Here is a 24566-nt window from a genome sequence, read left to right on the forward strand (position 1 = left end):
TGGTTGAGCTGGATTTTTATTTGCAGACATGTAGACAGCACAGCTGGGTTCACATGTTAAGCCAGGACTGAACACGCAGTTGTGTTCAGAGAGCACGCTATGCCCAAGACAAGCACATAAGGCAGAACACGGGCAGTGTTGGGTTCCCACAATACTGGTTGATAAAATACATCAGCTGTTTTGGAAGGCGAAGTACCTGCTAGTGAATCCCAACCTGCTTTACTGATTCTAGTAAAGAAGGGACACGGGAGAAAAGGTAGAGATTTTCCCTTTCTTAGCAGCTAAGGACATGGAAAACGCTGTGGGGCTTTTTCTACAGTGGGAAAACTTAGCAAGCAGGACGCTCATGGTGCATTTACATGGGGGCTGGTCTAGAGCCACCCTCCCCGCAGAAATAACCCTGTCCCTGCCTTGCCAAGCTATTTGGGTGACAGCCTGGAAAAGAACAGCTTCTGAGCTTTGCCCAAAGTGGGACTTTTTTCCAAACAGCTGCTCTTGTACCACATGGGGGAAGCGAGACCTGCCCACCGCCCCAGTATTATTAGAAATTGTTCGCTCAGCAGCAAGATGCTTCCTATTTCAAGGGAAGTTTTGCTATGAGGTGGCCTGTCTCCCTCCCAGAGCCCCTGGCCAGCAGGGTTCGGCACGGTGACATCCTGGAAGACGGCCAACGGGAGGGCGGCTCGCCGACAAAGTGGTATTTCCAGCCCCTTAATCCCCCGCCGCCTTTGCTTGACTTTGTTGCTAGAACAGGGCTCAGTTGCTACTCAACGGAGAGACACACCAGAAAAACAGTGGGACGAGGGGACACCAAGGACTTCCATCCTCCTTCTTCATCCTTAAAGCTGGTTCTTGCAGGAACCTGCAGGGGCGAAACGGCAAAGTCAACCCCTGGTTGCTCATTCTTTCCAGTGGGGGGGGGGTGGACTGTGAGGGCAAAGGAAGGGGAAGAATGCGTGGCTGGACAGTGAGAGTTGGCTTCAGTGGGATAAAAGCATCTCTCCCAGCTATTTCAGAAGAGCTTGGAGCAAAATGGACTCCCCATTGGCCCTCCCAAATGTTGCTTTTTCTAATAGTTACGTTAAAGGTATTTAGGGCATATCCCCTGCCTCCAAATGGAGGTGGGGTGGCGGGGAGGAATCCCTGGTGCTGGTCTGGGGTCGGTGTGTGTGTGTGTGTGGAAGCGCTTGTGGGGTCGTGGATCAGCCATCCATGCCTTAGATTTCTCCTGTGCTTTGCATCATGCTGCTTCTGTCAAATGGAAACCGTGGGATAGACCTGTGCACATGCGGTCAATTTGGAAAGGTTGAGGGGGGGGCAGGCGGAAGGTCCATCCCTGCCACCTACAGGTCTCCAGCTGTTCCTCCAGGAAAGAGATCTGCTCGCTGAGCGAGTCTATTCGGTCCAACTGCTGCATCACGTGGACAAACAGGTGAACGGGTTCTGCCCCGGCGTCCTCTCCGGTGCCCGGCAGCTTGAGGAACGGCGCCAAAGCGAGCTGAAACTTCTGTTGAGAAAGGGAGAAGCATGATGGCAGGCACGGCCCTGAAGGTCTCCGCCAACAGCCACTGGCAAGTCAATGCGGCTTTGGAGCGCTTGTGCCGACAAAGGAACACCAGCTGTTGCTTGGGCAGAAAACAGCAGTCCGTGTTGCAAGTGACCGGGCTAAGAGCGTTCCTGTGGGAACAGGATCCTGATGCCAACAGCCAGGGTGGAAACTCCTCTGGTTCAGCCCTCGGGGCAGAGAAGAAAAAGCTGGGCAGGGAGCAGGGAAGAAGGGCAGCCCCACTCACCAGGCCTCGTCCTCCCCACTGCTGCCCTCAAGCCTTCCTGGGGCCTCTGTGCTGCCCCCCATTACCTTGAGGACCTCAGAGGGGAAGGCCTCCCGAAAAGCAGGCGGGCAAATTACAGCTCTATCGCTGCCTCTGAACTAGGTGGTTGGTACCCCCGAGTCCTTCCGCCTTCCAGCCTGCTAAGCCAGAAAACCACGTTCCTGGTTTGTGTTCAGGGTGAGCCTAGCTCTGTGGTTTGTGAACATGGCTTACGCCCTGCTTTGGGAGCCCAGCCGACCCTGGGCGTTCACAAAGCCATAAACCAAGGTACTGAGGAGCATTCAGACTGCAAGAGGCATGGCAGGATTAAGCCCACTGTAGGAAAAGCAGGTCACAGCCGGTGGCAGGAAAGGTCCTGCCAAGATCCCCCAAAGGCAAGCCATTTCCATATTATGGCCAAGAAAACAGAGGTGTGTGTTAAATCATGAACTGAGCTTGAATGAGAGAGACTTTACCTCTGTGCAGCAGTAGGTAGTGGCACTGAACTGATCTAGACTCCTCAGAAAGAGCCAAGCACTTGAATGGGAGACCATCAGGAGATCCCAGGACAATCAGCTAGGCTGGGGCCAAACAAGGCTCTCAAGGCAACAACAAACCACATACACACCGTTGCCAACTTAACTCCACAAGCTTGTTTGTGAAGCCCGCAAAAGTTAAGCTCAACTTTTCTAAGTAGAGCCCATCATCTTAATTACTAACCAAATTTTCCTCCCTGATCTGTCTCACCCAACGGATTGACGATGCCTAATGCCACTGTCCAGACAGCCCTCGAACAGGCACTTCTATCCCTAACCTTACTGGGGTTACTCGAAGGAGACTCACTTCTTCCAGAGCTGCCAATCTGCTTCTCAGATCTCTTACTTCATCCTGAACTGCGAGGTTGTCACTTCCTCCTGCACAAGTTCACAACAAAAGAGAAAAGCATCTGTAAGAGCTCAGCTTCAACATGCAACGCTGATTCCCAGGATAACACTGAGGGGCGGTGAGCAGCTCCAGGGAGGAGAAGGGAAGTGGGGTTTTTTTGAGTCTCTCTGTCTCTTGCCTTCTACTTCCTTCTGCTGAATATGCGTGGGCCAAATTTGGCCCAGAGCCTGGCGCAGGATCAGGGCTGAGCCGTGAGATTTGGCGCCAAGCTCCACCATCTAAGCAATTCGATTTAATTCAATTTCACAAATGCCAAAACGTTTAAAGAAAGCACATAGTATCTGTGGGTGGGATGGGAGACGATGTGCTTTCTTTAAACATGATGGCATTTATGAGATTGAATGAAATTCAATGATTCGCAGCAATGGTAGTGAGATGAAGCAGCCCTGCAAATCCTTTCACGGACGGGGCTGAGCCTTAACTTGCTGCCCCACGAGGGAGTCCAAGCACAGAGTTCCAGGAGAAACCGGGGCGGATCGTTTCTCCCCCAGCGATGGTTCTGTCTTGAGACAAACACAGGTTGGAAAACGGGTGTCCCCAAAAAGGAGCATTGCAGAAAGTGAGCAACATCTGAAGCTAAAGCAGGAAAAGCAAACAGGACGCAAACGTGTGCGTCGTACAGAGAGATTGTACGGGACACGTCAGAAGCCAGGCTGGAGCAGATTGAAAGGCTCCCTTTTCCTCTACTCCAGCCTGCCCACTTTAAGGCCCCTTCTGAGGCAGCCCCTAAAATCTGGGACCGGGAGAGGCTCTGCCCACAGGTCAAACATTGACATTTTTCTGTCCATTTGTCCTTCAAATCAACAAAAAGAACAGGCTTTCCCAGTGCTTTGCCCAGAAGAAGCCTTGGGCGAAATTCTCCCGGGCCGAGCGTGAGGTCCTCGTCCTTCTGGAGCCAGGAGGTGTTGGGGAAGGTCTTCTAGTGCATTGCGCAACCCTTTCTCCAGGGGTGTGCAACCTCCCTGGCTGTAAATCAGTTTAAGAGCTGACCTCAGGGAAGGCATGAGTTAAGGAGGGATGTGGAGAAGAGATTACACAGAGAAGGGTGAGGAAGAAACTCAACTCCACCTTGATTTTGTTTAGTGTAAGATGAGACAGACAGAAACAGGCTTTCGACGTTGATGTCAGCCCTTCGAGGTAGCCCTGGCTAAGGAACAAACACTGCAGGGCTTCCAAGAATGTTGTATTTATTGTTGTAGGATATGGTGAGAGACTCTCAAAAGCCCGTCCAAGTGTCTCTCAGTCCCTTCTCACGCTAAGCGAATCAAGGTGGGGTTCTCTTGAGTTTCTTTCTCACGCTTCCTTCTCTCTGTCCACGTCTCCCCTTAACGTCCCTCTCCTTCCTTCCTCAAGGCCAGATCTAAATTCCTTCACAACAGCTTCCAAAACTTCCTGGAAGACCAAGGCAAATTGTTCCCGGATTATGGCCAAGAAACTACACGGATGCGTCCAGGAGGTCATCAGGAGTCTAGCTTGACTCGAAGGGGGTCTACCATTATTAGAATCATTTTCTGATTTTAATCTTTGGAGTTTTTGCTGCTCTCCGAGCTTGGCTGTTTGCTTCATTCCCCAGCTAGATAACATCATCCGTGTGAGGGAGCGTCAGGTTTGCTGCCTGTTGATTTCCAAGTATCTCCAACCACGCAGAGCCCGTCTGGTGTGGGGTTAAGGTGTTCACGTCCACCGTCAGCTACAGAAGCTCACCAGGTGACGTGGACCACTTGCTGCATCCCCACCTGGCCTACCTTGCAAGCTTATTTTTGGGTGGGGTCTTGAGCTCCCGGAGAAGTGGTCCACCAAACACCCAGCCCCGGAAAATCCTTCTTCCCTTGCTCTGCCCAAGCGAGTCCCTGGCAAGGAGTGCGGGAAGGTGGCCCCAGACACAGCTGTGGCTTGAGCCAATCTTCCCCTTCCACGCTTCGAGGGCTGGCGATGACGCGTCGCTCCGCTCTTCCTCTCCGGCGCAAGGGCTGGCCCTCCGCGCATTATTACTCACGGTACGAGTTTGAAGTGGCACAGCGCGTACCAAAAGTAATAATGAGCCGCAGTCAGCCGGGCTGTCTCCTCTTCCGGCTTCGGGTGCTACGTGGAGAAGGCGGGCAGGCAGGTGGACCGCCCGGAGCCGAGGAGGGCTGGTGGTGCCCCCGGGAGGCTCGAGGCCTCCGCAGAATTCAAGGCGACCTCTGAGGCTTGCAACCAGGGACCAGGCAGCCTTTGGGGCTCCTCCCGTTGATCCAGGACTATCCATGAAAAAGATGAGTTTTCCTACCAGCCTGAGACACGCTTGGAAAAACCTGCGTCGGACCCCACAGTTCCTCTCCCCCGGCCTGCCCTGGGTCCACACAACCCCCGGGAGTAAAAGGTGTTTGCATTTGTGGGTGTTTGCATCCAGAAAACAGGCCAGAGTGGATGGATTAAAGTGTAATCGAGCCACTGGACTAGTTCGCCATGCTGGGGAAGCCCTGAAAAACGGGTTAGCCGTGGCTGTGCCTCGCCTGCATTCGGGCAGCAAGGAAATTCCCTTCCTGCCCCACCTGGAGGGCAGCTCCTCCGAGGCCTCTAATCCAAGGATCTACCCACCCACAGCAGCGCCGTTTCCTGCACGCTAAGCACCACTTGTCATCCCAGAGCGGATTTTCCTGTCTCTGGGCCACCGGCTTTGCTCAGCGAAAGCAAGCCAGCCAAATCACGGGATACGAAGGGGGCCAGGACGAGGGCCGGGCCCGGAGCCCACGGCGGGAGGGAGGAGGCAGAAGAGGGCATCCACGCCATTGCCCAAAGCCACTTTGGCCTCTGCCGTCTGTCGCAAGCAAGCGGGCAGAGCCTTCGCCATCCTCCTGCAGCCCAAGGATTAAGCCCGCGGGCCCCGATCTCACCTGGGGGAGCAGGGCTGGGGGGCGCCTCCAGAGCCCGGCAGGCCCTTCCATCCGTGCGGAGCTCGTACCCTGGATGGCAAGCGCAGCGGTAACTCCCGGCCAGGTTGACGCAAAGCTGGCTGCACCCATGTCTCCCAGACGCGCACTCGTCCACGTCTGCAGCCAGAGGAGGAGGAAGCCCTGAGCAAAGAGGACCCCTGGCTGGCGGAAGCAGCCCCCTTCCCAGCCCTCGTCAGTTAGTTATTGCGTCAACTTATAACAATACATTTCAATAATAAAAAAAAAATTATTTTTGCACAGAGGAGGAGGAAGGGACGACGACATACAATCTGGCTGTCAAGCCACATCACACCATCTCCCAGGATGGGCGTATCTAACATGCCAGCCCAATGCCCGCTGAAAAACCTGACTTTCAATGCCTTACGAAACCCTAGCAGCAGTTTGCTAGCCTTAGTTCTTGCATGAACTAAGTTTATACAGGCCGAGGTGCAGAGTTACAATGGATCCATGTGGCATCTGGTCAGTCTCTAAAGACCAAACAGGAGAACTGTAAAGGCAGCAGAGGGGATGTGGAGGGCGCGGCAGAGGAGAACTTCAGCAGAGGGCCCCCCAAGACAAGCCAGTCCCGCCTCCTCTTCTGCCGGCCAGCCAAAAGAATGTCTGCTCCACATTTCCCCCACCTCCCACCCTCTCTTGCAAGGAGAGGGACTTTTGTTGGGGAAGAAAAAGAACTTCCTGGGACTAAGGATGGCTTTGGGAGGGGGCGCACTCTCAGGAGGGGCTTCTGTGTGTGGAGATGCAGCAGGAGTGATCCTAGACAGGTATGGCCCATCATGGAGCTGGACTAGATGACCTCTGACGCCTCCTACAGCCCATGGGGGATTCTAGAGAGGCATGTCCCGGGAGGGCCCTACTTCAAAAATTGCAGAGCTCTCCAGACTGGCATGAAAGTTAGTTCTCACCAAGTCAGAGAGAAGTCAGAGAGTTGCTGGGAGTTAGGCCGCATATACATTTAAGAGGAAGGGGGAGGGGGAGAGGGAGAGGAGGAGGGGGAGGGGAGGGGGAGGGGAGAGGGAGAGGGAGAAGGAGAAGGAGAAGGAGAAGGAGAAGGAGAAGGAGAAGGAGGAGGAGGAGGAGGAGGAGGAGGAGGAGGAGGAGGAGGAGGAGGAGGAGGAGGAGGAGGAGGAGGAGGAGGAGGAGGAGGAGGAGGAGGAGGAGGAGGAGGAGGAGGAGGAGGAGAAGAAGAAGAAGAAGAAGAAGAAGAAGAAGAAGAAGAAGAAGAAGAAGAAGAAGAAGAAGAAGAAGAAGAAGAAGAAGAAGAAGAAGAAGAAGAAGAAGAAGAAGAAGAAGAAGAAGAAGAAGAAGAAGAAGAAGAAGAAGAAGAAGAAGAAGAAGAAGAAGAAGAAGAAGAAGAAGAAGAAGAAGAAGAAGAAGAAGAAGAAGAAGAAGAAGAAGAAGATTGTTAGCAGATCGGACCGTTGCGTGGCAGAGACAGAAAAGAAGAGCTGGACCACCCAGGGTGGGCCAGAGGGGAAATGAATCAGAGGGTATAATGTGATGTGATGTGATGTGATGTAAATTATAGTAATAAATAAATAAATAAATAAATAAGATAAAAATCTAATAAGCATCATCATAAAATCATGTCTGAGCACGGCACTTGCTGGAGTTCCTTCCTTATGGCTTCCCAACTTCCCTTCAATAAACAAATTATTTACTGGATTCTTGTGACATGAGCTTGTCCACCTGGCTCCATCCCGCCCATCAATGGGCCAGTTCACCTGACCACTGAGGACGGAGCGGGAGCGGAAGCCGGCGTCTCCGCCCTTTCTTGCGGGTACAAGCTGCACACCTCCATTTACATTCAGTCTTAGGTTTCAGATCAGGACACCTTCCAAAATGCCAGCAGCCCTCTGCAAACATCAGGCTGCGCCACGGCTCTTCCAGAAGAGGAAACCTCGAGTAACACCGGAAGACTTTTACCTGTCTGGCAACACCTTCCAGTCCATCCAGAAGGGCAGGTGCACTCGTTCGGGAGCAAACATCTCCCACTGGGCTGGCACGGTGGGCGGCAAACAGCTGTGGTGAGACAAACACACCAGTGACGTTTTGATCCCATCTCCTCTCTCTCCAGCAAACGTGCTGGTTGGTAAATCAACCAACACGCGGGTGGGTGTCATACGGCACAGTGGCCAGGCGAAGCTGACCAGCACAGGGTGACCAGCAAGCTGAAAATGAAGAGAAGCCGAGGGCACCGCTTCCGTCCTGACGGGCGGGAATGGGGTGAGCCAGGCCGGCCATCCCGCTCCGCCATGATCTGCTTCTCTCTCGGGGCACAGCATGTTATGGGAGCAGAGCCCCTGGGTTTGACTGATCCGGGGTTAGCTCAGCTGCCCGCCAAATATGATGGCTGAAAAGTTGTAATTAGCTTTTCAACGATCCTGGGGCCTCCTATGCAGCTCTGAGAGGGGAAAAGAGCTCCAGTTTGCATCGAGTGGACTTACTTTTGTCCGGTACCAGTCTTGGTTTGATATGCAGGACCCTCCCCGAGCAACCAAAGAGCCCAAAAGGGGTTTTCGCTCATGCTTCATGTCGACAAGACGTACCTGTGGGACATCCAAGCCCAGGGAAGGCGCTTCCCCCCTTCCACGCAGGGCGGCAAACGTATTCCGGCCGGGAAATCTTCCGATACTCCTGGCGATGGCTGACTTTATAGGTAGTTCTGCAAACCACAGAGCCCCAGATGTGAACTTGCTGGATACTTTGAGGTTTCGAGGGGAGAAAAGGAGACCGGAAGGGCCCGCTCCCCAGCCCCACAACTGCCCAAGTGTATTTATTTATACAAACACACAATTTATATTCCCCCGACTCCCAGCGACTCTGGAGGGCTTACAATTAAGAATAAGACACGGAGAAGGAATCGTGAACAGCTCCAAAAACCACCTGCGAGCCAAACAGGAACCCCCCCGACAGGCTCACCCCTCCACCTGCCCGAAGGCCTGCAGTATCTTTCTGAATGCCGTCCGGGTGGGACCGTCCTTTCCCCCGAGGTCAGACGGGCCCCCACCCAACTGGCTTTTTGGAAGGCTCCGAAGACGCGGCTTTGCCGTCATGCAGAGAGCCGGCGGTGGCGGCGTGCAGCCTGCAAGACGGCCGTACCGACTGCGGTGCACGGATAGCGCTTTCCCGCAGATCATGTTTTACAGCTTTAATTGTTTTAATGGGTTTTTAATGGTTTTATTTGTTGGGGTTGCTTTTTTGCGTTTGCTTGCTGTTATTTTAATTATGTGAATCACCCAGATTCACACGCGAGACGGCCAGCTATACGGTGGTGCCTCGGGTCACGAACTTAATTCGTTCCGCAACTCTGGTCGCGACCCAAATTGGTCGTGACCTGAATCAAATTTTCCCATAAGGTTCAATGTAAATATGGTTAATCCGTTCTGAACCATATGTTTTTTTTTTTAAACCACAAAAATATGACACAAAGTACAGTACAGTGCAGTACGAAGAGAGAGAACGCTAACCTTGCTCGAGGCGACTTCTGGCATGGAGGACAGGAAGGCGGGTGGGGAGGCGGTTATTGCTTGGAGGGAGAGTCCCCCTCCCTACAGGAAGCCACGACCACGTTCGTCACCCGATGCGGAGTTCACGAACGGAAGCAAAATTTTGCGAACGGTGCTGGTCGCGAACCGAATTGTTCGTGAACAGAAGCGTTCGTGACCCGAGGTACCACCTTATAAGTTGAAATAGATAACCTAATATCCCGATCTCTGGGGGGAGACGATTCCAGCGAAGATACCCGCCCCAGGTCCTGAGAGACGCACTGCTGCGTTGACCAGACCCAGCGCACCCCCTGCCCAATCGCCTTTAGCTCAGCACGTGGCAGAGAATAAATCCGGAGGAAAAGGAGAACGGAGAGCGGGACGGCAGAGGCCGGCGGGCACTTGCTCTTCTCTCCGGACCCCCCACGTCCTGCAGCAGGGCGTTCCAGAGGTCCATCGCAGGAGGACACGGCAGCCTCTGGCCAGGCGCGTCCAACAGCCGCAGGTGCTAGTAAAGCCCAGGAAGTCCCCTCGTGTCTCTGGCGTGCAGATTCCAGCGTCTTACCTGTACGTACTGCAGAGTCTGTTTCCAGGACACAAGGTGAGGTAGGGCTGGTAGACTGGCTGGACACGGGAGGTGAGGTGGGACACGGTGTGGCTTCTCACCACCACGGAGCACCCTCCACACCTGTAAGCCAGAAGCACAAGACGACAACGCAGGGTCAGGTGCAATGGGGGGTGTTGTGCAGGCTGGAAATCTGATGCTGGCCTCTTAAAAGAAAATAATCACTTAATGCCATGGAGCGGGGTGTCCAGAGGTCAAAAAAGTCAAGAGCAACTGAAGCGCCACCTGTTTCTTGCGCCACGCGTGCGACACACATAAAAAACAGGCTGAGCTTTGATCACACCATTGTGATTGCCACTTCGACTTAATTTTTTCTCCCAAGTTATTTATTTATTGTATTATAAAATGCAAATAATATATTGTAGAATGCAGGTATTAGCTGCATTCTATAATATTATATTTATGCAATATAAACTTGAAATCATTAACACTATAATGATTTAGATAATTTAAACCTTAAAAGGTAAAGAAAATAAAAGGTTTATATCAATGTGAACTAGAATTTCAAAAATATTAACGAACAGAAAGTTGTTTGAATTGTACAATTAAAGCTAAGTGTGGCATTGACAGACAACTGCAAAGTGCATTAAATTATTTTATAATATAATAAAGGTTTCTATCTTGAATTTAATACTTAATACTAAGGTCTCCACTGTCTTGTTATTTATTATTGTTTCTAAATGTTAAAAAGAAAAGACAGAAAAACAAATCAAAAAGGAAAAAAATTAAACGGCACTACGAATGCCTTTCCAATACAGCTTGACCTGTTTGACCATAGCCTGCGGAATTAAAAAAAAAAAATAGTTGTTAAGCTGAAGAAAATATAACCTTTTTTCAACTGCTTGAAAATGTTATTTATTTATTTAATTTCTACAGCCGCCCATCTCAACCAAGCGACTCTGGGTGGTGAACAATTCTAGAACAATAACAATTTAACTTAATTTTAACAATTAAGCACAACACAAAAATAAATCTATGCAGCAGCCGAGAAAATTATCATAATAATTATCGATAGAGCCGAGAGACAGGGCCCTTAACACATCTGGGGCCCCAGGCCCAGGCACACAGCCAGGTCTTTAAAGCCTTACGAAAGGCCCACAGGGTCGGTGCCATCCTAATCTCTGAAGGGAGGCTGTCCAGAGGGCAGGGGCTCCGGCAGAGAAGGCACATCTCCTGGTCCTTCTCAGCCGACGTTCTGTGGCTGATGGGACCTGCAGCATGCCCGACCTCCCCTACCGAATCGGATGGGTAGAAACTATTGGGGAAGATGGTCCCTCAGCTAACCCGGTCCCAAGCCATGCAGGGCCTTAAAGGTGACAACCCGCCCCTCAAATTGCACCCAGAAACACACCGGCAACTGATGCAGCTCACGCAGGAGTGGTGTTACACGCGTCGCATACCCGACACCATTTACTACCCAGGCAGCCGCATTCTGCACCAGCTGAAGCTTCCGAATGCTCTTCAAGGGCAGCCCCATTGCAGTAGTCCAAGTGAGAGGTCACGAGGGCGTGGGTGACTGTGAGCAGAGCCTCCTGATCCAGGAATGGACGCAACTGGCGCATCACCCAGAGGTGGTCAAAGGCCCTCCTAGCCACGGCTGCCACCTGCCCTTTGAGCAGGAGCCGTGAGCCCAGGAGGACCCCCAGATTGCGTGCCAGGTCTGTCTGGGGCAGTGCTACCCGTCCAGAACCAAAGGTGGAGAAGCCTCGATTCTAGAAGGTCCAGAGCCACTCAGTCTTGCTCGGGTTGAGTTGAAATGGCATTTCAACTGAAACTGAATCGGCATTCGGAACCCCTTCTTTTTCATCGCAGCTACTCTGTCCCCTCGCCATCACCCACCTACTGGGGCAGGTGGGATGCCACCTTTGGGCACAACAGCCGGCGCTCTGCTAGCTCTGCGGAAAGCCCTGAAAGTCCACGTTGCGACTCAGCTCAGCAGCGCCCGGAAACCGGACCGAGGGCAAGGACTCACCCCCGGCTGGAGACGCTCTCGGTGCTGGTCGCGGCCAGGACCACGGCCAGCCCTGTCCAAAGCCAGCCCTCGCCTGTCATTCTTTCTCCTGTGCTGGGCCTTTTCGCTACTCCAGCACCGTCGCATGAAGGACGGACGGACGGACGGGGGATTCCCACGAGCTACTGCAACGGAGGTCCGTTCAGCAAGTCGGGCTAAAAGCAGAAAGAACGAAATGAACTGACTTTAGAAAAAAGAAAAAGAAAAATAGGAGCTTCAGCGATTTTAATTAAACTGATTATCAAAAAGAAAATTTAAAAAAACAGCGATTAATTGGGCAGTTTCGGAAACTGGCAGCAGAATCTCTCAGTTTTTGACTTAAGAGTATTGAACTTTGCAAACATTTATGGTTTGGAGAAAATATTAAGGGTTGTGTAATTCCCAGCCTTCTACATGGTCATAACCTTGCCAGAATGCAGTTTTAATTGTTGCACAACTGTTTTCAGGGCCTTGCTTTGAGACAGATGCTTCATTCTTGAGTGGAAGAGGAGCAAAAAATAAAATTATTATTTAATGAAGAAAAATGAATACTGGAAATGTTTATTAGCAACGACATTTAGAACAGATTGCTGATACAAACAGCGTGTTGGTATGAAACCCAAGATTTAGATCGTGACTGTATGCACAGTATCCAAATTTTGTTATCACAGAAAACAAGGTATAAAAAAGGATTTAAGGGATGAGCAAAGATAGGCATCATTCTGCAGAAATCCAGACAGCAGGAACAACTCCCGTTTTCACGGCAATTCTCCCAGCCTTTTTTCTTTCCGCTGAAAATTGAAGACAGAATGGATGTGCCTTTCAATTGCCAGCGCCAGGACCCCCAGATATTTGCAAACGGATTCTCAAGTAACAGCCACATGTTTAAGCCTGAATCAATGCATTCTAACAAAAGGCTTATTACACACACACGTACAGTTTTTATGAAACAATGCTGTTCCAAACATCTGCAAACTATTAGTAGTGTAGCTAACAATAGCGAAGCGAAAGATATGAAAGAATTTGAATCTTTTCTTCTTGGGTTTTGTTTGGAAACCTCAGCAATAATTCAACTCGCCACACATTTTATTTAAAATTAGATTAAGCGCGGGCCCACGGACCCCGAAGAGGAAAAATGAGCTTTTTAAGAATGAGATTCTGCAGAATCAGCTCCTGTTGCAAAATGAACAAGAAAGGCAGTTTTGCACCCAGCAACATCTGCCCTCTGCAGGGTCACCAGCAGTGCAGCTCTCTGCTGCTTTACTCAGAGGTAAATCCCACCACGATCAACGAGCCCGGCTTCTAACGCTGTCCTGGAACACAGCCCAAGGCTGAATTCCTGCATGTCCACCCTTGGCAACATCACATCCTCCATGCATATACATTTATTTCAGCCTTTTAAATATGCTGGACTTCAGTTCCCACAAGCCAAGCAGAGTGGAGGACCTCCGTAGGACCTACAGTTACGGGTCAATAAGTCTTACATCACTCGAAGCCAGGCAGTTAATTATGATTTGATAAAAGGGCCACCATCGGCTAGGTTCGTGCATCACATCAAGCGATATAGCAGAGCTCTACATGAGAATGGCCAACTTCAGGACATCAACCCCCTTGGTGTAGATCAGGTATTGCTGATTTCCTGAAATATTTGCACAACAGAGGCTTTTCTACTACCCCTTTCCCTCACTGTGGCCTTGACCGAAAGGACCCTTGACTCGAACAGGACATTTGCGTTGAGAAAGATCCTTGAGGGTAAAGATGCTTCCTCTGCAGAGGAGAACGAGGGCTGGGTGAATGCCAACGTTTCGATGAGCTACAAACCCCGTCCTCTTCCGAAATCAAAATTCACATTGCCCCTTTGAGGAGAGTTATTCTATTCACCTCTGCAAAATTCAACTTAGATTTTAATTCATTCTGAAAGAGGGGAAAAAAAACTTGTCCAGAGTTAGCTGTGAAATTAAAAACAAGCTTGTTCACGCATCAAAAAGCAGAACCCATATTTCCTTTTCTCCTCCAGTCACCTTCCGTCTCTGCTCATCTGGAGGAGGAAAACTAGAGTCAGTTTTTAAAAAGCTTGGGAGCTTTTCGTTGTTGTTGATACCATTTCCAAACAGTGTCCCAAGGCTAAAATCTAAATAATTTAAGACTAAAGCACAACCGAAGATCAAGCCAGGCTGAAGCCAAGCCCACATTCTCACAACACCCTTAATCTGGGCTACAATGGGGCTGCGTTGTTTGTGGACTGTTGTGGGTATAAGACAGGAATGTATGTGGTTGGAAAAAGCATGTGAAATTAATTTTGTCTTCTGAACCTGGGTTGAAGGTTTAGCAAGATGAATGAACCGCAAGAGAAGTAACCATAGTTTGCTATAAAAGGCAAACTGGGTTTGCAGTGCCATGCTAGAGAGTGCACAAAGCTGAAGAAACCTCATGTGTCTTAGCATGACCTACACTGGAAATATTCAGCTAAGAGACCGGCTTTAGACCGGGAAGGGCCCACAGAGCTCCTGTCTGGTAGCCATATTGGCTGAGACCCCTGCCAAGCGGTCCCAGTCCCAAATATCCGGACTACAGGAAGTGAAGCGAAGAACCTAAAGGACAGGAAAATTCCTGGCTGGACTGGGTCGAGGCAGCAATCGGGTGCAATTCCTGTTGGCCAGCAGGCTCTTTGCAAACCGCCCTGGGGAGCCTCAACCCTCTTCCAAGTTTTGCAAACAGCCCTGTCAGACGCCAAAGCGATTCCCTGGCCAGGCTGAACAGGAGCTGCTGGGAGGCACAAGAGACCAGCCAGGAGGAGCGCCCGGACCAGTCTCCGGAGCCCAGAGGGAGGCAGTGCTCCAATGCCCAGGATCTGCAAACATCAAATCTGCAGTGGGAATGCACCGTCACCAGGGGATGAAACGTCAGCCGCGGGGCCTTTGGCATTCCTTGCAACGTTGTCAACTGGCACGAGATGCTTCTGGCCAGAATAGAGGATGGGGGCTTCTCTGGAGCTTTGAGACCAGCCCCAGTTAAGCATCAGCGCTAGAACTGCAGGAGCTCTGTATGGTCCCACAGCTGCCAAGCCAGGGCGGAATTCATGGGAACGCAGGACTGGATTCATTTCTAGCAGCCTCTCCAGGCAGGGAATCCTAGGAGGACCCTGCCTGGGCTGAGTTTGCACACCCCATGACATCACAAAAGCAATTCTTCCTTTTAAGGGTGTTGCACAAACTCGGCCATTATGGTGTGTGTGCAAAGCGGAGTTTCTGGCTGCACGTTTGCACGAGCCCAGCCTACTGTCGTTTGCTCAACAAGCCCAACCGCATTTTAGTGAAATGCATGACATCTGTCAGACGAGTCCACCTAGGCAGCTGGACTCACCCAGCGGGCTAAACCGCAGGCTTTTTGACTGTTATTTCGTTTTTTCCACCTTGTTACTGCGGGTGTTTTGAACTGTGTTCTTCCCAGTCAGCTGCTGAGAATCGTTTGGATTGCGACGGCACAGAAATAGGCTTAATGCGTAAAATAAACGAACGGAGTTCACACATTGCACCGCGTTAAGGTTTGTGTCGATGATCGTTTGTGGAACACCCCGGAGTGGCCGGACACCCTGCCAAGCCATAAGCCATGATCAACCGACTGCAGAGCCTGGGTTCACGCAAGATGCGAAGCCGAAGCGCCGCACCGCGGCCTCGGGCGATGGCCAAAGCGTTACCTGCCCGCGAGCAAGCCTGAGCTATCCGGAGGCACAGAGTACATTCACTGCAAACAAACCCACCCGACCAAGTCATCCCCGCCCCTCGACCCCCTTCCTCCCTTGTCAGAAACCGCCACGGGTTAAGCAGCCGCGGCCCTCCTCGCCCGGCCCCTGCGCGAATCCTCGCCCTCGGCGGGCCGAGCGGCACCGGCGACAGCCCGGGATCGCGCCGGCCAAGCGAGTCGGACCTGTCGCTCCCACGCTCCGCGGCTGCCCTTTCCCGTCTCCGCCACCAGGGGGCGCCCGGCCCGAGCGCCCGTCTCCCACCTTGAGTCGCGGGCGCGGGGGCGCGTGTGGACGGGTCCCGCGCAAGGGGGAAAGTTAGATTTTTTTCCTCCGAGCCGCAGGGAGAGGAACCAAGGCGGCCCCTCCGGAAGGCCCCCCGAGGCGTCCCCTGCGCCCCCCGCCGCCCCATTGCTTCGGCACCCCGCGCCCCGCCAGCAGCGGGCGGCCGAAGAGCCCCCAGCGCCCCCCGCAAACCTGGCTGCTGCTTCCTCCGCTCCTCGCTCGCCCCCGGGAGATCCGGGAGGGGGAGGCGGGCCGGCGCCGCCCGTCTCGTCCGGCGGCGGCGGCGGCGGCGGCGGGTTGCGCTGCGCCCGCCGTGCCCCGGCGATGCCCCGCTCTGACCTCCGGCGCGGAGTCGCGGCGCAGGCGGCGGGGCCCGCGGGAGGGGAGCGCAGCGCAGCGCAGCGCAGCGCAGCGCAGCGGCGCCTTCCCGGGAGAGCCCGACGCCCCCCCCGCGCAGAGCTGCACGGCGGTCGGCCCCGGCTGCGCCCGGCCGGGGTCCTCGCCCCCCCCCGCCCGGCCCCTGACCTCCAAGGACGCGCCCGCGGCGACGACCGGCAACTTGGCGCGGCCGACTGCAAGAAGGAAGCGAGTCTTCCTCGCCCCCTCCCCGCCTCCGTTTCCTTCCAGCTGGGAGCACGGGGGCAAGGGGTGACCCCCGCGGAGCCTTGCAGCCCTTCGGGGAGCCCGGCCGAACAGAAGCGGGTCTCTTCTGAACGCGCCGGAGCCCGAAACTGCGCCAGGCGGAGGGAGATGCGAGGCAGCCCTGCACGGCGACGCAGCCCGTCCCGTCCAGAGGGTCGGGCTCTGAAGCAGAGCCCCCGTTAGCGAAGCTTGGCTCTAGCTGGGGACGGGGGAGTCCCCCTCACAGGGCTTGCGTGGCTTTCCTACAGGAAGGTCTTTGTAGGTTTCCTGGTGGTCTCCCATCCTAGGGCTGATCCGTCTCCCATTGGCTTTTCCAAATCAGCCAAGGCCCGCTAGATCCTGCCACCTGCCCAGGAGCTGTAAAGCCTCCTTTGGTTGAGCTCAACTCTTGGGGACGCTGAATCAGATGCTTCCAGGGCTTTTCTTTGGCAGCCATATAGATGTGATTCCCTTTACCTTTGCTAAAGCAAGGGCTGCTGTATTTTTTGTGGGGGGAGGTTACTTCCCAATCTAGCATACAACTGTGGGGTCTCCTGGTGGTCTCCCATCCAAGTACAAACCTGGTCCAGCCCTGCTTAATTTAGCGTGATCCCTAAAAGTAGGTTCAGTGGCTGCATCCCCCCTTTACACTGCATTGTAATGACATAATGTAATTCTTTGTATTCGTAATGTCAGAAATCAGCCAACTGTCCTTTAAGGAAATACATCCTATGATTCCAGACTGCATGGTTAGTTTGTGGATCATATGAAGCCAGAAAGGGGGGTTCATTGAGAGGAAACCCCAATTAATCATGAGCCATGTGAATCTGGGTGCTGAGGTTTGTTCAGCTCGTGGGGTAAACCCGGCTATTTTAGCTGCTAAAAAGTCCTTTGGGGGCTCAGTTTATTTGCAAACCCCGCCATGGTGGCTTTTCAATAAGCCACACTTAAACAATTACCTTGCTATGTGAACAGCAAGTAAGGTAAAGCCTGATTCTCCATTGGAATAATTTAGGTCCAGAAACTTCAATAACTTTCATGGCTGGGTTTGCCCCCCCCGCCCCCCCTTCAACTGGGCAGACCTAAATGGAGTTAAATAGTTTGCAGTCTGGGGGGCACCCAGCCCATGCCTTCTATGTTGTAGCCATCAGCCTGCCTTGCTCTGCAAACACAACAGTGGTGTTTGTGACATTTTTAGGGTTTAGTTGTATTGAACACAACTGGTGTGCGAACAAAATAGCAACTGTGTGTAGCCAACCCAGTGCAAGTTCATTGTATGACGCCCTCGCTATTCTTCAGTAGTTTCTCATGCTGCTGGACAAAACTTGGCGAAACACAGTAAAGATAAAAGTAAAATGGGTAAACGCCTCCCTCCTCCTCCTCCTCCTCCTCCTCCTCGCAGCTAGATTTGTAATCTTAATCCAGTGCCTTTAACACAACTGAAAAGGGAGTAATTGCGCAAAAAAGCAGCAGGGCAACAAAATAATATTTTTAATTTCTGTTTTGGGTTCTGCCTTTTAATTCTTGTGACCGTCCCTGAGTGCTCGACTGAGGAAGAAAGCAGGACACAAATCCAGTTAAAAAGCCTAATTAAATTGCTTCCTAGGCCCAGGACGCCGAGGATCCAGACAGAAGAGATTTCACCGACGGAATCGACAAGAGACATCCTGGCTTCCGTCAAAGCTGCAGCTTCCCGAAGAAACCCAACTGACTGGGTTCGCGCAATTGCAAGCCACACCTTGGCCCTGTTGTGGAGCTTCAGCCCTGCTCCCCCCTGCCTGAAAATTTGTTTTCGGTGCCCCCCCATCCAAAGTGTGCAGGAAGCAGCAAAGGTGTTTCAACTGTCACAGGAGGGCCAACCGAAGGAAGGATATTTTCAAAACAGCTGAGCTCACATTAACCTTTTTGGGGGTACCAGATGGTCCCCCCCTTCCTGCTTCTATTGGCAGAATCAAGGAACAATCAGTTTGTGGTAAAGCCCCCCCCGAACTCTCACACACCCTAGTTTGTGCATTAAAAATGGCAGCACAACTGCATTTCCAGCAAGTTAATTTTCAGAGAGCTTCTGGCACCCGGGGCACAAGCTCAACCTGGGCTGTGTCCAGACTTCATGCTAAGCCAGGTGTGCTTAACTATGGTTTGTTGAATGAACCACCACGAGGCTCCTGCCATCCCTTCTGCCGAAAAGGCAGAGCACTGCAAATGTCCCTCCAGCGGTGGGATCACCCCGCCAAACGTTCCCGTCAAAATATTTTTAATGGAACAGAACGCTATTTTAAACAGGGAGGTTTCTTCATTTAATTCATTTGATTCGCACTTGGATTAAATGCAGGGCAATTAATTAAACGCAGCTCATGTAATTGTGCATTTCACTAACTGCATTTATTTAATTCAAGTGTAAGTTAAATGAAATCAATTTTTTCCTAGTGTGCCCCCCAAGTCCGAGTGTGGCCTTCAGTCTTCCTGCCCCCCAACCGTGCCTCCTAGAATGTGTCACTATAGCTACTGTTCAAGGGGCTTATTAAGTCTGTTTATGCTTGCAGCTTACAATTGGTTTATAGCACTTAGCCAGGATAGGAATATAAAGGTCAGCTAGACAAATGGAGCACAAGGTATGATTTGGAAACCACTGGCCACCTCAGTGGCTTCTCTCGTGTGGTTTTAAGGACTCCAAGCATCTCCCTTAAGCCAGTTTTCTTAAAATGTTGATTCAAGAAACCTGCCCATGCTGGGTGGGGATGATGGGAGATGAAGTCTTGCAATCGCAGGTGGGGTGGACTAGAGATACGGAAAATGCAGCTCCTGGAAGCCTTGAGGCCTTTTCAATGGCCAGCACAGGATGCAAACTAATTCCAGGACTTACCTGGTCCTTGTTTGGTCATTCATCCCTGAACAGGATTTGCCCCTTTGGAGATGTTTTGATTCCTTACTGCTAGGGCAAAAAAAAAAAAGGCAAAAAACCCACAGGCATCAGGTTAAGCTTGTGCCCCGGGTGCCTAGAAATGCTCTGAAAATTAACTTGCTGGAAATGCACTTGTGCTGCCATTTTTAATGCCCAAACTAGGGTGCGTGAGAGTTCGGGGGGGGCTGTACCACAAACTCCATCCTTGGAGGCCAACTGTGGTTAGCACCCTGGGATGGAGAAATGGATGCTGGGTGACTCTTTCAGGTCGCTAAAGGCGCAGAGGAAGTCAGGCATTTTTCATTGTCCCTTTTCTTCGTCCTGCTTCCCCGTGTCTGGCGATCCAGCAGCCACTTAATAATCTGCGGGAGAGTCACTCAGTTCTGTACTCGGTGCTTGGGGGCCTTTAGAAAAAAAAACCAATAGCATGATTCCTGTCCTTTTCTTCGGTCCTAATAAAGGTGTTGTTTTACTTCCCGTGTTGGAACTGGGGGCTTCCGCACCCCAACTAAAATTAGCTGAAGTTGGCATATTCTGCCAGAAACAAAAGCAACCTGGAATAATAAAAAGCACATTGTTCTTACTAGGATTTGATTAGGCCGAAGAGTAACACAATGTTCTCAGGAAAGACGGGGGGCAAGGTATCTGGGGAAAAAGCGACCGACATCCTAGTTACCATATCACGCTTTTCGTTTTTGAGGTTGGACACCGCCCAGAGTCCTTTGGGACCGGGATGGGTTTGAAGGACTGGGAATAAAATAAAGATGAAGATGAGAAACAGGGCGGTGGTTTGGCCCCGGTGCGATGTGCTAAGAGTGAGGCTGCTGGGTTAGGGCAAGAGCTGTGGGCGAACTGTGGATGCCCAGAGGGCGTGCAGGGAGAGGCATGCTCTTCCTCTCCGGTAAGCGTGCAAAGCAAAGGTTGGGCTCCCTTTTAAGCCCGGCAGCTGAAAGGAAACCAGCCGACACGACTGGGAAGGTCGGGCTGCGAGACCTGCCCTCCTGCAAGCCACCTGGACGCCCAGAAACAAAAGCGTTGGAGCCCGGGCGGCTTTTGGAGCTGGAGAGGGAGAAGTGGGTCGACGCTGTCCCTTTTCTTCTCCCCTAAAGCTCGCCTCTTCCGCCGGCCAGCCTCGAGTGCCACCCGAGTCCAAGGCAGGGCATTTTGGGCCCTTGGTGACCCACAGACTTCTGCCAATGGCCCAACCTGTCATTCCCTTAGCAGGGGGGTCGAAGAGACAGGAGAGCCATTTATTTTTCACATGTTTGTAACCTGCAGAAGGATTTCTTCTTCAAGGAATCAAATTGCCTGCCTTTTTTTTTTTTAAGAAAGAAAAAAAAAATCACTCTCTTTTGGACTTCCAAGAATACTGGCCTTTTCAAAGCTGAAGGGAAACCAGTTGCATTGAAAATCGCAATGGAACAGCCTCAACCCTTTCCATTCTTTCTGGTCTTATCAGATAAGGATGAATTTCAAATATATCGGGTGGAAAAATGGGAGTTGTTCCTAAAGAAGGCAGAGATTCCATTTGCTATCTCTCATTTGGGCGCTTGGCATTGTTACGATCTTGCAGTTCATGGCTGGGCTTACCCGTAGTCTTAAGCCACTGTCTGTTTATTCGTGGCTTATTGAATAAATCACAGTTGGCTGGGTTCATGCCACCCATTAAAGCAGGGAGCATGCTTTTGCGCTGAACTATAATGTAGGTGATTGGGGCGAAACTTCACACACTGTTGGGAGCCCAGGCTCTGTCTAAATTAGGCTGGGGAATAATTTCAAAATCCTTGGGGACAAACAGACATCACAGCAAATTCTCCCTGGAAAACCGGGTCCAACTGAGACCATGTGTGGAAGCAGGTTTCCTAGGGCAAAGGGCAAATGCTGCCCTCCGAGCCTCCGTATTTTCAGAATAGCCAGTAGCGTCTCCACGTCCCAAAAGGGTGAGTTCCACACTTCCCCGCCATGTTGGGACACGGAGGGCTGATCCTAGCTCATTGCACAGAAAAATATCTCCCAGCTGCTGCACAGCACCCAGGTTCTTCAGCATGTGTGGCCGTGCCCTGAGCCCACAGTGCCAGCTGCCATGCCATCTGAAGCACCCTTTGATGGATCAAGTGGGAGCTCTTGGGGACCTCACCAGCCCCTGTTTGTCCCCAGAATCTGGAGCGACTGGAAAGTGGAACCAAATCTCCCCCAAGACAGAGCACAGAGCGCCTGCATTCGTAGGTGGCTTTGAGGTTGGGCCAGCTTAGCCTTTAGGACTTGGGATGTGGTGTGAACCTAGAAGATGGGTCACTTAGTAACCAGGATAAGCCTTCTGTGCCAGCCCAGCCCTAGTCTTGCACTGAGCCTGGGCCATTTCAGTTTCTGGGCTTCGCGTGGAGCCTTAGGTTCAAGAGTCCTGCTGCTGCCCCTCTAGCCCTCAACCTGTTGAACAGCAAGCGGAGCACCTTGGTCACCTCCTCATTCTGGCCTGGATGATTCCAAGTTGGCAAGGCGGCTACCACTGGAAAGCTCAGCCCCCTCCTTGGGGGACCTGAGATTCTCTCTCTCATTCTGGCTGCAGCTAGGACCTGTACACCAGATTCACACAACAGAGCAACCTAGCCAAAGATTTACAGGAAGACCCAGCTGCTAGATGAATGGGAAGGGTGTTTCAAAGGAAAGTTCATAAACCTGATAGGCCCTTGATAGGTTCACTCCACACTCATAATCAAGTCAGGTAAAGAATGAGCAGCTGCGTTTACATAACATGATGAACGTAGGGATTTGTTTTGTGGCTAACTGGGCTGTGGGAACCCAGCCTGCGCAGCCTTGTGCAAATCCCAAAAACAGGCTCCTTCAGTAACCATACAAAATGTGTGGTGTGAACCCAACCAAGATGTTCTGCAGGGCCTCTCCTCCCTACATTTGTTGTGCTAGAGGGTCCTTTCCCAAAGACCCCTCTCTCGTATGTCCTGACTTGAGCACAGCAAGGAGACTTAACCAGCACTGGAGATCCACCATTGCTTTGTCATCCATCCCTAGCTTTCCCCCAAAGCCCCACGTCTTAGAAAACTTGACCCATAAACTCCCATACCTACCTGGGATCTTCTCGTCAGCTCACAGTTGTCCTCTGCGGGGTCTGTGCGATGGGGCTTCCTCCGCCCTGCCTTCCCGACCAGCTCTCCTGGCGTCCTGCTGCCACCTGGCCAAGATCTGCTGAACTTGGCTTCTTCATGGTTCAAGGCCTCCCACCCCAGCTGGGGCTGACTCTGGGATTTTTGCTCTGCTTCTCCCGTCCAAGTCATGAACAATGATGGTCAGCGGCAGTGATGGTCCCTTTGGAAGTGGAAGGGCGGCTTTTTATGTCCTCCTTCCTGTATAAATCAGGACTGGGATGGACAATCCAGACAGGAAGCTCTGTGAGTGTTGCTGCCTGATAAGGAGATGGGCGAGCAGAAGCTAACACACCACAGCCCAGCAGGGAATTTAGTATGAAACAGCCACCTTATGCCAAAAGGAAGAGGGGGATGGGGGTCGTGAGGAGAGGGGCCAGATCGAATCAGGGAGGGGCGCTGCATACAGAGGCTCGCTTGAGGAATGCCTGCCTGGTCCCCCCACTTGGCTCAGGAGACAGCAGCGAGAGGTGGCCCGCGTTCTCCCTTGAGCTTCTAACCTGGTTTTTCCTAACCAGCTTCTGGGAAATGGCAGATCCCAACCCTCAGAATCCACAGCCAGGAGCGGTCTCTCCGGAAAAGGCTTCAGCGGGTGTGCCCACTTAAATGGGGAGACTTCACCAGCAGGCTCCATAGGTCACGGCCTGGACTGGTTGAAGCTTAGCATGTCGGACGAACCCAGCCCTAGCTGGGGTGTAACAGCGTAGTGTGATGTGTGAACCCAACCTATTGTTGTTCTTTAACGAACCATGGTTAAAACACACCAGGGCTTGGCCCGACGCGTGATTCTGGGCTGAGTAAGCATAGCTAAATTTTTGCCATTCTGGATCCCTGCTAACGGCGCTTGCTGCAGCAAAGCACTTTTTACGTACAAATGGGGGTCAACCCCAAATCTCTGAGAAAGGACACTTTGCTACAAGCGGGGCCGAAGCGGTAAAACTGTTCTTGGCTTCGCCGTTCGGAAGGGAAGAAAGAACGCCCCCAGGCTGGAGAAGGTCCATGAGCTCCACTGGGGTTGAACTGGGAAGCTCATGCGCCTGCAGCCCCCCTTCTCCCGTCTTCCAAAGATCTCTCCCCCACAAATGCAACATTTGTCTGTGTGCAGAAAGAGCCACCTCGCTATCCGGCCAGAGGGACGCAGCTCCTCGGCTGAGGTGAGGTGGAGGCGTCTGGACGGTGAGGCCGGCAAGAGAAGCTCTTAGCGGGGGAGAAACGTTCCACCCAGGGAGTCCTGTGCCCGCCTCAGCCTGAACAACAAGGTGGTTGTGGCCAAGAAGTGTAACGCTGCGGTAAAAGGCACAAGAAGGGGGGCTCTGGATCCGAAAGCTGAGTCCAGAGCAACCTTTTATTCCTAAGGGGAGATTTCCGATGTGCTGATATTTTCTTTTTCGTTGATCGAGCAGTCAATACTTGCAAAACCTTGAACTATATATGTTACGTACATCTAGCCAGTTGTGGGAGAAAATAAGAAATTGTGGGAGAAAATAAGAAGTCGTTCACTAGGGTTTGTAGCGTAACTTCGTGCCAGAAGCAGGCCACCAGGGCTTGGTTAGCCATCTAAAGTGAAAGCAAGCTCTGTGGGTTGGCCCCATCTGCAGAATGAGCCTCTCTCACCCCTTATTAATTCTAGGGTGGGGTAACCCACTTGGGGCCCTGAGTCCCCACCTCTCAATTTTTTGGAGGGTCATTAAACAGTTGTGCGCCTCTAGGACATCTTTCCTAGATAGGAAACATTCAATCACATCTTGACTTACGCAGGAAACCATTAAAGTTTCCCCCCAACTAGCCAGGATAAGGAAGCTAGCTTTAAACCATACTTTTATACTCGCTGTGTAGTTTAGCCGTAGTTTTCCAGTTTGTATGTGAAGAAAGCAAAACATGGATCCCTGGCTTGTTTTTCCACTTACACAAAGAGGGGTGGGGTGTTGGTCAAAAAAGTCAAGATGGTGGCCATTATGGTGCAGTCGAAGCTCCCCACTTAGAAAACAGGCGGAGGGAGGGCCAACTGCCCCACATCCTGCGACGCCATTCCAAAGGGGGAAGCAAGCAGGTGGGCGGACGTTGGT

The 24566-nt window shown here is 52.0% G+C and overlaps 1 protein-coding gene across 2 annotated transcripts; it reads right to left on the minus strand.

Moving 5' to 3' along the window:
- On the minus strand, positions 1 to 22670 carry EGFL7 (EGF like domain multiple 7). Of its 2 annotated transcripts, none has more exons than XM_007431900.4 (9): positions 22426 to 22670; positions 11775 to 11968; positions 9743 to 9865; positions 8239 to 8354; positions 7616 to 7711; positions 5633 to 5788; positions 2655 to 2725; positions 1348 to 1507; positions 1 to 862 (listed from the first exon to the last, which is right to left on the minus strand). In XM_007431900.4, the coding sequence occupies exons 2-9, from the start codon at positions 11852 to 11854 to the stop codon at positions 840 to 842; spliced, it is 825 nt and encodes a 274-aa protein (XP_007431962.1). In that variant the 5' UTR covers positions 11855 to 11968; positions 22426 to 22670; the 3' UTR covers positions 1 to 839. The 2 variants fall into 2 exon arrangements, with proteins under 2 accessions (XP_007431962.1, XP_088003337.1); XM_088147211.1 differs by lacking the exon at positions 22426 to 22670 and adding an exon at positions 16012 to 16230.
- Positions 22671 to 24566: the final 1896 nt, after the last annotated feature.

Source organism: Python bivittatus, unplaced genomic scaffold (genome assembly GCF_059951505.1).
Source record: "Python bivittatus isolate LINGU-HERP-01145 unplaced genomic scaffold, Pbiv_v1 ctg000160_np1212, whole genome shotgun sequence".
In the NCBI taxonomy this organism is placed as follows: domain Eukaryota; kingdom Metazoa; phylum Chordata; class Lepidosauria; order Squamata; family Pythonidae; genus Python; species Python bivittatus.

Coding starts and splice junctions, on each gene's coding strand:
- EGFL7 (XM_007431900.4), bottom strand. CDS start 11,854: ATGACAGGCGAGGGCTGGCTTTGGACAGGGCTGGCCGTGGTCCTGGCC. Junction 8,355..9,742: donor AGACTCTGCAGTACGTACAG/GTAAGACGCTGG, acceptor TGTGGTTTGCAG/AACTACCTATAAAGTCAGCC. Junction 863..1,347: donor GGAGGAACAGCTGGAGACCT/GTAGGTGGCAGG, acceptor TCGCCCCTGCAG/GTTCCTGCAAGAACCAGCTT.